This window comes from Tilletiopsis washingtonensis (genome assembly GCF_003144115.1).
Source record: "Tilletiopsis washingtonensis strain MCA 4186 unplaced genomic scaffold FA09scaffold_10, whole genome shotgun sequence".
In the NCBI taxonomy this organism is placed as follows: domain Eukaryota; kingdom Fungi; phylum Basidiomycota; class Exobasidiomycetes; order Entylomatales; genus Tilletiopsis; species Tilletiopsis washingtonensis.
The window spans coordinates 520434-533864 of NW_020312007.1; the positions used below are offsets into that span (position 1 = coordinate 520434).

At 66.6% G+C, this 13431-nt stretch overlaps 5 protein-coding genes across 5 annotated transcripts; 2 read left to right on the plus strand and 3 right to left on the minus strand.

Annotated features, from left to right (window-relative positions):
- Nucleotides 1-715: 715 nt before the first annotated feature.
- FA09DRAFT_289759 (hypothetical protein) lies at nt 716-1293 on the minus strand (the record flags this gene model as incomplete). The annotated part of the gene is made up of 2 exons (XM_025739952.1): nt 716-881; nt 965-1293. Coding segments are annotated over 2 exons (495 nt in total), but the record flags the coding sequence as incomplete, so codon positions are not given.
- Nucleotides 1294-1836: 543 nt separating this feature from the next.
- FA09DRAFT_23540 (hypothetical protein) lies at nt 1837-2558 on the plus strand. Its single transcript, XM_025739620.1, has 2 exons — nt 1837-2211; nt 2302-2558. Exons 1-2 carry the CDS (start codon nt 1986-1988, stop codon nt 2433-2435), a joined length of 360 nt encoding a protein of 119 aa, XP_025598551.1. The 5' UTR covers nt 1837-1985; the 3' UTR covers nt 2436-2558.
- A 1052-nt stretch (nt 2559-3610) lies between these two features.
- On the minus strand, nt 3611-4985 carry FA09DRAFT_329872 (heme oxygenase-like protein). Its single transcript, XM_025742367.1, has 3 exons — nt 4645-4985; nt 4375-4581; nt 3611-4302 (listed from the first exon to the last, which is right to left on the minus strand). Exons 1-3 carry the CDS (start codon nt 4930-4932, stop codon nt 4018-4020), a joined length of 780 nt encoding a protein of 259 aa, XP_025598552.1. The 5' UTR covers nt 4933-4985; the 3' UTR covers nt 3611-4017.
- A 431-nt stretch (nt 4986-5416) lies between these two features.
- On the plus strand, nt 5417-7398 carry FA09DRAFT_343285 (hypothetical protein; the record flags this gene model as incomplete). The annotated part of the gene is made up of 3 exons (XM_025744588.1): nt 5417-5572; nt 5652-5827; nt 6053-7398. 3 exons carry the CDS (start codon nt 5417-5419, stop codon nt 7242-7244), a joined length of 1524 nt encoding a protein of 507 aa, XP_025598553.1. The 3' UTR covers nt 7245-7398.
- Nucleotides 7399-7516: 118 nt separating this feature from the next.
- FA09DRAFT_338692 (hypothetical protein) lies at nt 7517-12856 on the minus strand (the record flags this gene model as incomplete). The annotated part of the gene is made up of 8 exons (XM_025744136.1): nt 7517-7529; nt 7594-7629; nt 7700-7813; nt 7877-8232; nt 8287-8631; nt 8691-8850; nt 8906-11985; nt 12038-12856. 8 exons carry the CDS (start codon nt 12854-12856, stop codon nt 7517-7519), a joined length of 4923 nt encoding a protein of 1640 aa, XP_025598554.1.
- Nucleotides 12857-13431: the final 575 nt, after the last annotated feature.

The window sequence follows — 13431 nt, forward strand, 5'->3', positions numbered from 1 at the left end:
CGCGCTTCGTCAATTCTGGCAGCGATGGGCGCGCGCACACGACTCACCCAGCTTCTCGGCGGTAAAGTCCCAGCCGCACGAGTAGAGGGCCTTGGAGGTGAGCAGCACGACCTTCTCCTCGAGCTTGGCACTCTGCACGCGGTTCGCCTCGATGGGCGAGAAGAGCGTCCAGCCGCCCAGCTTCGTCTCGCCGTCGGCCAGCACGAGGGCCGCACAATTGTCGATGGCATGTGCACGGATGCGCGCCAGCTTCTGGTGTTCCGAGGGGTCCTGCGCGACCAGCTCGTCGTTATAGCGCTCCAGCGCCGCGAGCGACATTTGGCCGTACTGGAGCAGCAGCAGCAAGCGGCGTCAGCACCGCTGCGCTCGGCCCCACCACCCATGCCTCGGCCGACATCTGCTCACCTGGAAGTCCATCACCGTCTGCTTGAAGAAGTCCGTCACGGCGCCCTGCACCATGCGGTATACGCTCGCCGTGGCGTCGTCTAGAGGACAGGAACAGGTCAGCGCTGCGCTGCGCAACCGATGTGCCAGGGGACCATGCGACGTACTCATCATGCCGAGCAGGTTTCTACAGGCACAGAGATAGCGCGCGTCAGCAAGCAGGGGGGGGGGGCACGCGCGCGTGTCGCACCGCACGCGTCGCGCTCAGCAGCTCTCACCTCTTGCCAGTGCGTGTAAAGTCGCCCTTGAGCGCACGTGTGCCGGCGTAGATCTGCGAGACCATGTCGCCGTTGTTCGCCCACGAGTCGTTGAAGGCAAAGTCAAAGGCCTCGTCGCGCTCGCCGCGCAGCGAGGGCACGGCAACGCCGAGGCGCTCCAGCTGCACGCCGAGCATGTGGCGCGCAAACGCAGACTGCACGACGTTTGTGCGGTCGAGACTGTGCGCCATGGCCGAAGTAGATGAGTGAATATGCCCCACCGGGGGGGGGGGGGGGGGGCCTCGCAGGACGCCAAAACTCACCAGTCGAGACACGACACTCGGAAGGCGCCCTGCTGCTTGCACAGTGTCTGTGCGCCGGCGCCCGACGTAGCAGCCGTGCGCCAGAAGCAGTCCATCTTGCCCAGCACTTGCTCCTCCTTCATGCGCTCCAGCAGGCGCGCCACGTTTTCAAACTTCATGCCGGCGCACTCCTTGTGGAAGTCAAAGGCCACATACTGCACCTGTCCGCCGTAGGCCTCTGCCGCTTGACGGTACGCCTCGGTGATTTGGCCTTCCTTGCCGCCCTGCTCGGCGAGATTGATGCACGTCACACTGCCGTAGCGAGCCGTCTGCTCGTCAAAGTGTCGCTTGCACGCCTGCGTGTTGTCCTTTGCGCTGCGCTCCAGGATGGGCGGAGGCTTGAGGTGGAACGGATTCTGGCTCCAGAAGAGCGGGATGCTGCCTCTGAACTGCACAAAGGAGAGCGTATGCGTGGAGCCGGGACGCTTGACGAGCAGAATCTGCTCCGTCTCGACGTAGTTGGCCACCGTGCCGTCGTCTGCGATGCCGCGGCGTTGATAGCGCAGCCCGGCACGCTCCTTGGATCGTCGAGAGACGAGCAGGATGTAGGCGCTCAGTCGTTCGGATGCGGCGGCCTGGCTGACCATGTCCATCGCCTCGCCTGCAGCATCGGGCGACTTGGGCGGCGTGTCGGCGCCCGCCTCGCCGAGCGGCAGGGGCACAATCTGGAAGAAGCCTTGCATCAGAGGCAGCACTAGGCCGTGCAGCTTGCAGGGCAACAGGTCAGCCGACGGATAAATGCACGGCCGTGCCCCACACGTCCACCCACTCCGGCTTGGACAAAGTCGCGGCTGAGGTGCTCGTTGTGCCAGAAGCGGCGATCGGCACGTCCTGCAAGGGAGCTCGCCATCAGCTATGCAGCTCAGCGTGTGGCACACCCAAAGGCTGTGCACTCACGCCAGAGCGGCAGTCGCTGGTTCGGCTCATCCCACGGCGGTCCTGCTCCAGCTCTCGTGTCAGACGAAGCGGACGACATCCTAGCATGGCCCGCCGCAGCAGCTGCCTCCTCTTTCCGCTGCAACGGCGTCGTCAGGTCAAAGTCGTAGGCGAACCACATCTCTCCTCGGCTGTACTGCTTTGCCGTTTCGCGCACCACCTTCTCCTCCAGCTCGGCTTTGGACGCTTCGTGGTAACGCTCGTCGGCCGTCATCTCCTTTGCCTCGTCGGCCGTCACGGCGGAGACCGTGCCGCCTGCGGGGTCGAACATGGCTGCCACAGCGGGCGTGATCGACGACGGCACATCAACGCCGGCCGTCTGCTCCGCCGCTGCTTCTGCGCCCGGTGCGCCGCCGTCCGAGGCTGCTCTGCCCGCCAGACGCTTCAGCCAAGGTCCGCTCCTTGCCGGCCGCAGTGTCGCCGCCTCGCCGATCGCCTTGGCAGCTGCCGCAGCACCATCGACTGGCGCAGGCGTATGCACATCGTCCAGATCTGACTCTTCGTCGCTCGATTCCTCGTCGCTGGTTGACGCGTCAGTACGAGGTGCGGGCACCTTTGCCTGTCGTAACGCCTCGCTGTGCAATGCCTCGCGCGCTCGGGCCAGCTCGAGTGGGATGCTGAGCACGCCGGTGGAGCGATAGACGGGACAGGACGTGTGCAGAAAGTCTCCAGAGTGCGTACGAGAGACGACGACGAGCAGGTAGGCCGCTGGTAGACCGGATCAGCCTTGGACACCCGCCCTCACGCCCCGTGCCCTGCCTCACCGTTGAAGACGCGCAGGATGCCCACGACGCCATAGCAGAGCGTCTCTGCGCCCTCGGCATCCACCTTGGAGCGCTCCAGCTCCAGCGCTGCATCCCTGGCGCTGATGCCAGTCACTTTGCCTTTGCGTCCCCACTCGATGAGTGCGCCTGCGGTGGGCGCGCCGTCTCTGCGACGCTCGTGCGCCACATCTTGGGCGCGCGCCTCATCCGTCGTAGCCAGCGGTGCAGCGTCGCCGAGTGCAGCAGCGGCGGCAGAGCTGGCAGAGGAGGTGCGAGAGTGTGTGTTGCTTGCGCCGCTGGACGGGCGCGGCAGAAGGAGCAGGCCATTGGAGCAGACGTGCAGCGAGAGCAGGCGGTCCGGCGTGCTCTGTGGGAACGGCGGCACAGCGAAGGAGGCCAGTGCCGCGCCCGAGCCGGCAGCGCCGGCGCCGACGGGCCGGGTGGAGCGCCCGAAGATGCCCTTCATGAGGCGAGGAGGTGGGCAAGAAGGAGGGAGACGCGCACTGCCGGCGAGAGGGGACGTGGAGGCGAGGCAAGGTGGAGGGACGCCGTGGCGCGTCCGGCAACACATGCGCGGGGCACCGCACGGCAGCGCGGCCCAACCTAACGGCTCGGCGTGCGCACAGGCCCGTGTCTCGCGCCCCTCACACGCAGCGCCGACGAGCGGAGCGCTGAGCCAGCAGCGCAAAGCAGCCGGTTGCGGCGGCAGACTGATCGCCACCTACCACGCCATCGACACATCTGCGAGACGCATGGCATCGAGCTCGGCGCGCCTCACGCACGCGCCCCTGGCCGCTCAGGAGGTCCGTGGTGAGCAGCTTGCCCCTGATCCTGCAGCCGCCGCGCGCGCCGCCGCCGCGTGCGCCTCCCTGCTCCTTCCGTCAGCTGGCAGCGATGGTGTGGCATTCTCTCTCCCTTTGAGGACCAAAGTGCATGCCGGGGGACCATGCAGCAGCAAGAAGGCGAGCCATGTCTGATGTCTCTTCACCCGCCAAAACTCCTGCCTCGTCATCCCGCAGCTTCAGCAACAGCGTGCAGCCATTCCGGCATGCCTCGGCCCCTCCTGCTCTGCCATCACGACGCAGCGGCAGCAGCGTAGCTTCCCTCTGCGATGCGTACACTCTTTGCTGTGCTCAGGCGACGTGCGGGCGGCGATGCATGCATCCGACTGTTCGATTTCCGCAAAGGAGAGCTGCCCATCGATACTGTCTGACTTCGACTCTCTTTGCGCATCACGTCCTCTGCCTATCCCCACCCTTGTCGTGCCCTCTGTGCAGAGAGGAAGCTCGACTTGTAGAGCATGCCCCAGGCATCCTACTGCACGCCTGCACTCTCCCAGAACCTTACTTCGTAGAACAAAGTCTCGTTCCAGATACTCTCCACTCTTTGCCTCGCCGCATTCGTGCCGGCCTGCGGGCTCAGGCGGCCGTCGAGTTCCGGCAGCTCGTCGACGAGCTCGGCGATGTCGGCGACGAAGTGCTCGAACTCTGGTGCTGTCCAGTTCGGGATCAACTCGGAGAGAGCCGACGTCACGCTCGACGAGCTGTTGCTAGGGAAAGGGAGGAAGGAACGGACGTGGCGCCATGATTCGAGATAGAGCTGTGTGCGCAGACCCGTCAGCATGGCGCGTAGCGATGTGGCGCCCGAGCGAGGGAGGGGTGGACAACGCACCACCTCCATGGCCCACAGCAGGACCAGGCCCTCCTCAAACGTGCCCGATGCAACGGTGGCCATTTGGAAGTCGATGTACGCGCGAGTCGTCGGCGCCAGCAGGCCGAGCAGTGCGTCGTCGCTCGAGCTCGACACCGGAGGCGTCTGCAATGACAGGCCATGCCGTGCTGCGACATCCTCGAAGAAGGCTACTTCGCGCGTGATGTTCTGATGCCGCGACATGAGCACACAAGGGCAGCGAGGGAGAAGAGAGGGGGGGGGGGGACTCACTGCCATGGCGCCGCCGAGCACCATCAGCCTCCTCCTGGCGCACTGTTCAGCCTTGTCGCCCTCCACTCCCTTCTCTCCCACGCCGCCAAGCGGTACGGGACACTTGGCGATGAGGGTGCCCAGGAAGCGCACGTAGCCGCCCAGGGCGTACAGCCGGTCCTGCGTGAGCCAGCGCGCGAGCTGCTCGGCCGTCAGCTCGCCCGTGCCGGCGCGCGTGAGGAAGAGATGCTGCGTTGCATGCGTGTAGGAAGAGGCGGAGAGGGAGAGGAGATGCGTGGTGAGCGCCATGATGGAGGATGCTGCCGAGCAGAGGCAGGAGGGAGGGGAGGGGCGAGAGGTGCTAGAGCGGCTGAGTTGTATTCGCAATAGAGAAATGCCCGTTTTGTATCCGCGCGAGGCGGCGCCGGCCGAGGCGAAAATTCTGCGCGCGGCGGCGCGGCGCGAAGAAGCGGCCGCAGCGGCAGGCATCGCCGCTTCCCTCCCTACCACACCCTCTCCTCTCGTGAGTAGCTCTCCTCTGCGCGCGCCCTGAGGCGGCAGCGTCTAGTATGATGAACAACACTAGATGACGAGTATGAGATCGTGCTCTATGCAAGAGGCAACCGAGGTGCGCGCCTCTCACGAGGCTGCTGCGCCGAGGTACTTGCGAGTCGATCGAGGCTTTCACCACTGGCTACCTACTCCTGACACCCTGCTGCTTCGCACCGCGCCGCCACATGTCGCGTCACTTTCGCTGACACACAGTGCGCTGCCCAGGACAGTGTCGTGCGCAATGGCGCCCGCTCGGCCACTCGACGCCGACTCGGACTCGGACAGCGATGCTGGCTCCGAGGCGAGCGTGACGGATGTGCAACTGGGTCTCTCGGACGGGCCCATCGACTCGGACGATGCCTCCAACCCCCTCGTTTCGCGCATCGGTGGCCGTCCGGTGAGTGAGTCTGCCTCGCCCGTGCCCTTCGCCGCACTGCAATGCACGTCTGACTCTCCCTCTCTCTCTCTGCTCCCAGGCATGGCTGCCTACCAAGACACTGCCGCCAGCTAGCGTAGCGACGTGCAAGCACTGCAACAACACCATGGAGCTGCTCGTTCAGATCTTCGCGCCGCTCGACGGCTCCGCCTACGACCGCGTCCTCTTCGTCTGGGGCTGTGCGCGCGGCGTCTGTCAGCGACAGGCACACGGCAGGTGAGTCCCTTTCCTCTCTCGCATCGACGTCGTGGGCTAGGCTGCGGGCAAAGGATTAGAATCGAATTTCTTCACTTGAGCGCTGCCTTTCGGGGCGCGCAGGGAAAAGAGAAAATTTTGACAACCGAGCTTTTTAACCATGATGCTTTTTGCCCTGCCTCGACGTCGGCCACTTGCTCTGGAGTGTTGCCCTTGCACACACGCTGACACATGCCGCACGTACAGCATCCGCGCCGTGCGCCTCCTGCAGCACAACGCTCGCTGGGCCGCCAAGCTCGAGAAGCAGAAGGCGCGCAAGGAGGCTGCCGCTGCTCGCCGACGGACACAAGAAGCAGCCGCAAAGGCACGCGAGGAGGAGGAGGCCGCTCGCAAGAAGGTCAACCCGTTCTCGGCTGGCGCTGGTGCGGCAGGCACTGGGCTCGGCGGCATGCTCTTCGGCGCTCCTGCACCGGCTGCTGCGGCGCCACAAGAGACGACAGTCGTCGCCGACGCCGAGCAAGACGACTCCGAGTCCGAGTCCGACGAGGAAGAGTCTCGCCTGGCCGAGGAGCTCGCCGTCAAAGCCTCGCTCGAAGCCACGCAGCGCACCGCCGATTGGGCCGCCGCCGCCGCGCACTACGCGCCCGCTCAGTACCTCAACACCGTCCCCGAGCCTTCCTCGTCCGCACGTCGAGCCGCATCCGCCAAGCTTACGCCTGCTGCAAAGGCGGCACTCAAGGCGGGAGATGGCACGGTGCCGAACGACGATGCGGGACTGAAGGAGTGGGAGGGAGAGAGCTACCAACGCATGATGGTCTCGGGCGTCGACGAGGCGTTTGAGCGCTTCGTTGCGCGCGTAGGCTCCGAGGGCCGGCAAGTCGTGCGCTACGAGCTCGGCGGTGTGCCGCTGCCATTCTGCGGCTCCGGCATCGTGTACGACAAGCTCTGGCCGCAAGCCTCTCGCAACGCCACGCCTGTCTCGCGTCAGGCCATGGCGGCAAGCGACAAGAACGGCCGCACATACACTCCCTCGGCCGTTCCGCCGTGCGAAGCCTGCGGTGGTCCTCGGACGTTTGAGGTGCAGCTGATGCCCAACCTCGTCAACCTCTTGCGGCCCACGTCGATCGCTGGCGCGGCAGACGAGGCCGTCGTGCTCGACTCGAACGCCTCGGCCGAAGAACGTCGCCGGCGCGAAATTGAGTCTGCGCTGGGCCGCAAGCTGCCTTCGCAGCCGGACGCCGACGGCATCACGCGCGCCAAGCCGCAGAACGAGCAGCAGCGCCTTGCTGAAGAGGCGGCCCTGCGCGCGAGGACAGGACTTGCTTGGTCCACGGCCCTCGTCTACACTTGCGAGCAGGACTGCTGCCTCCCCCGCGAGGCCGCGGCGGAGGGCGAGGCGTGGCGCGAGGAGTGGGTCGGCGCGCAGTGGGAGGAGTAGCATGACCCGCGCGCGCCCTCGATTCCCCTTCCTCCGTCATCTGGCTCGCATCCTCTCTCTTGCTCTCCCTCATTGTATCACTACCGCGCCTTCTGCAACTCATCGTCACCCATTCGCCATCTTCACTCTCTCTCTCCTGGTCCAGCGCGTCGATTGAAAGTGAGGGTGACTGCGCGAGAGCGAGCGAAGGGGCGTGACGCGTGACGCCGCGTGCGCACGATGTTGCGGTGCGGCGAGGGGTATGAGGGGTGGGGCGTAGCGAGGCGGCTGCGCTACAGGAAGCCGCTGAGGCGAGGAGAGCCCAAGTCAGCGAGACTGCGTATGCATAGCAGGTCCACCGCATGCTCACCTCTCCTGCAGCAGGCGCGCAATCTTCTCGTCCTCGCTGGAGAAAGAACGGGAACGGGGATCAGCTGCACGCGCAGAGGGCTGGCCACAGCCCGCGCCACACTCACCGCTCGCGCGGCTCGAGGCGCAGACTCTGCTCAAAGAGCTCGTCGTCGGTGCGGCTCTCGACCATGTTGTCCTCGATGAACTTCTGGATGCCCTGCACGGGCGTGAGGTTGTAGCTTGCAAGCACGCGCAGTCAGCCAAAGGGGCTCGTCTTCGCGCGAGAGCGCTCCTCGACTCACGGCGTCGACTGGTATATCATAATCTCGCCAATCTTCTCGGCCGTCATCTGGCGCTTGCTGAAGTTGATCAGCCGCTCGTCCGTCTTGAGGTGGTCCGAGTTGCCGTCCTCGATGAACGTCAGGTCCGTCAGATACACGCCGAGGAACGGCACGCAGGGCGGATTGAGCTGGCGCAGCGTGTGGCGGTAGCGCGAAAAGTTCTTCGTCGGCGCCAGCACGACCTTCATGTTCTCGAAGAGCGCCAGGTGCCGCTGGTTCACGGCGTCCCACGTGCGCCGCAGCCGGTTCAGCGAGGCGTTGTTGAGGCCAGAGTAGATGGCCATCATCGAGGAGAAGTTGTTGAGCGCGTAGCAGCGCTGCGGGCCTGGGTCAGCTTGCCGGCAGCAGCGGCACACGTCCGCTTCACTCACGTCGGCGATGGCGACGAAGTGCTTCACCCAGGCGGCACGCTTCTTCAGGTCCTCCTGCACGAGAATCGCCTCGGAGACCCAGCCGCTGACGCGGTTGTTGGCGCTGATGACGTCGCGGATGCCCTTGGCGACGACGATGCCGTCGGGCCGACTCCACGCCTTGGCGAGGCACTCGACGGGCCGGATGCGGTTGTACAGGCGGCTGTCGATGAGCGTGAGCTGGCGTGCCATCTCTGTCGGGTCGATGTCGAGGAACTTGATCTTGCGCAGGTTCTTCGGCAGGATGGGCGCCGGCGCCGACGTCGGCATGACCATCTTGCGGATCATCTGCTCGCCGTCTCCTTGCTGTGGGCGTGCGTGGGGGCATGTCAGCACGGTCCCGGCAGCGCGCATGCAACACTCACCTTGCGCTCCACCAGGCGGATGAGCAGCTTCGAGGGCGTCTCCATCGGCAGCGACTGCGCCATCTCGTCGAGCGCAAAGTCCTTGATGCGCTTCAGCTCCTCGTCGTCCTCGCCCTCGTAGAAGTGCGACTCGATCCAGGACTTGAGCACATTGAAGACGCTGCAGCGTGCGAGGTCAGTCGGGCGCTCGCATACGTCGCGAAGCCAGCACTCACCGCAAGCGGATGGGCGTCTGCTTCTTCTCTGCCCACACCTGCTGCTCGTCCGGCGAAAGGCCCGGCGGCATCTTGACGCGGAAGCGCGCAAAGAGCAGGTCGAGGAACTCCTCCGTCGTCGTAAAGGAGCGGTACGTCATCAGGAACGTGTTGTTGAACGTCGGGTCGAAGGCGTTGTGCATCGTCAGGCGCTCCATCAGTGCGCCGAGCGTGGCGCCCTTGACCTGGCCCGAGGCATTCATGACGATGTCGTGCGGCGCATAGTCGGCCTCGAGGAACCACGGAATCTCCTCGACCTGCCGGATCGGCGGCACGGGCGGCGCACTGGCGTCGGTCGACGGCGCCAGGGAGAGCGCGTCGGTCGACGCAGCCGTCGGGTCGTCGCCGAAGAAGCGCTTCATCTTGTTGCTGCTCTTGACGCGCGCCGTGTGCTCCTCGTCGTCGTCGCCGTGGTCAGTCGTGCCGCGCCGCTGGCTCATGGTGCGTGCAGCCGACTCCTGCGAGCCGACAGAGGCGCCCGTCGTGACAGACGTCGAGCGCGTGCGCATGCCGAGGCCGCCGCGCACGGACGTCGAGTACGACTTGTTCGACGGCGGCACGGCGGGAGACAGGCTCGGCGCGCTGCGGACGACGTCGTGGCGCGACGAAGGCGGACCGTTCGGCACGGCCAGGCCTGGCCCAAGGTACATCACCTCGTCCTCAGCACTCTCGCCGTCGTAGCTCGAGTCTGCATCGCCGGCGCCACGAGCGCCCTCGTCGCGGCCCGGCGAGACGCGCGCGGCATCGTCGCTCATCAGCGTGCTGACAAGCACGTCGTCGATACCGTACACCTTTGAGCGTGCGCCGATGTGCGAGAGCGTCTGCGAGCCCTGCGCCTCGGCAATGTCGACGAGCTCGAGAAGCAGGCTGAGCTGCCGCTGCACGACGCTCGTGAGCTCGCGCGTCTGCAGCAGCAGCTGCTCGGACACAGCCAGATCGGCGCCGCTATACGGCAGCGACATGGACAGGTCCTGTACGTCGATGAGCATCGCGGCGCTGTGGTCATACGCCGCCTGCTTGACGTTGGCGAGCGTTCCGAGCGCCAGACGCGCATTGGTGATGCCGATCATGAGGCGTGTCCGCTCCTGCGCCTCCAGCGGCTCATCTTCCGAGGGCCCGTCCACGTCCAGCACCGCCGCGATGTCGGCGTCCTCGACGAGGTTCATCAGCGAGCCAAAGCGCACGAGCACGAGGCGCACCTGCGCCAGCACACTGCGGAAGCTGGCGCGCGTGAGGGCGCGCGACACGGCATCGGGCGCCACAGCGTCGCCGTTGGTCTGGCCGTTCGGCAGCTCGCCGCCGTGCTGAATCATGAGCGCCAGGTCGGACAGATGCCGAACGAGGTCGTCGTGTTGCTTGCGGATGCGCTCGTCGATGAGCGCGCGCGAGAGAGGCTCTCTCGGCTTTCGCCGCAGCGCAATCTTGCCCGAGTTGAGCGCTTGCTGAGCGTCCTTGGTCAGCTCGAAGGGGTTGTGGAACGTCCCGAGCGCCTCTGCGCGCAGCGTGGCCGCCTCAGTCGGCGTGGGCAAGACGAAGCCGTTGCCGCGCCAGCCTGCCGCCGAGCCGCCGCCAAGCACCTGCAGGCCGACGCCCGCAGTGCCAGAGCCACTGTCCACGACGCCGTGGATGCGGCGGCTCCATGGGATAGCTGCGCCGCGCGACACCTTTGCGCGCTCAATCTCGGAGCCCAAGGCGCCGAGGGCACGCGCCAGGTCCATGGCGTCGTCGCGCACGCGCTGCCGGTGACTGCTGAGCTTCTCGATCTGCGACTCTGCCAGCTCTGTGCCGCGTCCGCCTTCCAGCATGGGCTGCTCCACGACGGCACGCGCAGACAGCACGAGCTTGGAGACGGTGGCGTTGACCTTCTTGCTGAGCGCCAGCAGGCCCGGCGGCGCAGAGACGGCCTGCTGCACCGTCGCTTGGTCGCGCGCGGAGCTCGACGGGCTCTTCTGCTGCAGCGCCACGAGCGCAGCATGAAAGGCGCCAACCGGGCCCGTCGCTGCGTCTTCGTCGCCCGGCTGCACACAGAGCTCTGCGATAGGCGCCAGGTCGAGTTGCGGGATGCCCAGCGTGCCTGCGGCGTAGAGCAGGTCTCGGATGGCGCGCACGACGGCGCTCGTCGCTCCGCCCAGTCTCGAGTGATCGCTGAGTGCGTCTTCCGGATCCGGCACCACTGCCCGATCCGCCTCGCTCTTGCCGTCGGAGCCGATAGCCTCGGCAGCGACGGACGCCAGGTGGCTGATGGCGTCGGCCGCAGTCTCGACGAGCACGCTCAGCGCCTGAGCACTGTCGGGCTCGAGCGTCTTTTGCAGCGCTAGCGCTTGCTCGGCCTCGAGCATCATCGATCGCGGCGCGTCGGACATCGCCGGCGGTATGGACATCGGTCGCCTCGAGCCATCGCGGCGCAGCTTTGGCGACTTGCCCGGTGCGCGCGCGACAGGCCTACCATCGCCCTCCGTCTCAGACTCCTCCGACTCGAGCGTCGGCAGCGACGAGACGCGTGCGGTCGCGCTTCGTGGCTCGTCTGCCAACTCCTCAAGCGTGTCTCGTGTCCTGGATACGAGCGCACCAGGCGGCACATCGTAGCGCGTCTCTCGCGTCTCCGTATTGTAGAAGAAGAAGGAGCGCTCGTCGAGGGCTTCTCGCACCTTCCACGGCGGCCGCACGTCGCGCGGATCGGGCATGGAGTCGAGAGGATTGCGCCGCGCGCTCGTGGCCGTGTTCGAGCTCTGTGCCGTCATCGAAGAGGCCATGGAGCCGCGGCGCAGGCGCGAGCTGGCTGCGCTGCCAGAGGCGCCGTCAGAGTCGATGTACACAGTCGACGTGTGCCGATTGAAGACGTTGGCGGACACCGCGGCGCCCTGCGGCAAGAGGGCAGCCTGATCTTGCAGCGCCTCGCGGCGGCTCTCGCTCGAGCGGTCGGAGAGCATCTCGTCGTCGTCGGACATGTGCATGCTGCTGGCGCTGCGGCTGTCGCCCGACTCGTGCCCGTCCGGCAGGTCGTGCGACTGAGCGCCCGTGCGCGTGTTGTAGTACATGATCTGGCCGCACATCAGCAACGACGCGCTGCACAGGGCCCTGCCGCACACTCACCTCGCCGCGATCTGTCACCTTGGGCACCCAAAAGTCCGCCTCGTCCTTTCTGCTTCTGCTGCGTGCCCTGCTGCCCTGCGCTGCTGCAGAGAGAGCGCGCTCTCGCCCCTGCGGCGCTTGCAGGCTAGCAGTGGCGCTCGAGGCGACGTTTGTCGCAGCACGTGGCCGGCTCTGCGGCACAATGCTAGCCGTGGCCGCAGTGCTGTGCGAGCGCAGCCGCTCGCGCTCGCTGGGACCGGCACGTGGAGTGCTGCGCGCCGGCGAGGTCGTCGCTGGCGCCGCAGAGGCGCTGGAGCCAGCTCGTGCCCGGTCTGGCGCGCCAGCTGCACTGTGGCTGCTTCCTGATGCAGCGCCGAATGCTGCTGCCTCAGCCAGCTGCTCGAAGGCATTGCCGGACGCACCGTCGTCTTCCATCAGCTGCCGCACGCTCTCGTAATCCGGCCCGAGGTCGAAGCCCGAGAGGACTGCCTTGCCGCTTCTCTGCGAGGCGCCATCTGAGGCAGCCGCATCGTTCTGCTCCTCTTCCTCCTCGTCGGCCTCGTCAAACTCGATGCCGCGAGCGCGCAGCTCGGCCTCGGCCTCCTCGTCGGAGATGACCTCGACGTAATTGGAGGGGAACCAGCCGCGCACGTCGTTGCCCAGCAATCCGTCCCACCAGCCGCTCTCGAGCTGCGTCAGCACCTCAATGAGGGCGCCGCGCTCAAAGGAGAGCGAGCTGGCATCCTCTGAGGAGAAGTCGTAGAGCGCACGCACGAAGAACGAATTGACGCCCTCGTCGTCGTCGCTCGCGTACAGCACGCCTGCCTCTGCCGCGGCCATCGTGGCGGAGCGGCCTTCGCCAAGACAGTGCTGTCGCTAGATGCGCAACGGCGAGCTCGTGTGCACCAGAGCGGGTGCGGGCTAGGCCCGCGAGAGATGGCCGGTGACCGCGGGACCGCAGACGCGTCGAAGTGGTGGACCGGCGCAGGCAGGCTGGGCGTGAGGTGGTGCAGCGGTGGGAGGAGGCCCAAGCTCGAGAGGTGCGACGCGCCCGATGACGCGTGTGAGCAGGGCAGTCGCTAGCGCGCAGTGGCGCTGCGCAGGTGCCGGAGGAGCGGCGTCGGTCTGCGCTGAGCAGCCGAGCGGTGAGGCAGTGAAGGACACCGGCGAGCGAGAGGTGGTGGTGAGGAGGGCGAAGAGCGACGTCGCAGCGCTGCAGCGAGGAGCGTGGCGGGCCAGCAGCGCAGAGGCGCGCAAGGCACAGCGCGGCGCGCGGCCGCGGCGCACGGCACAGAGAGCAGCAGCAGGCGGGTGCAGAGGCACGGTCCGCCGCCCAAACGCGTCTGCGGCGCGCAGCGAGGCGCGGCCCCGAGCCCGAGCATCTTGCGCCTCGCGCCTCCTCTTGGCCTGCCCGA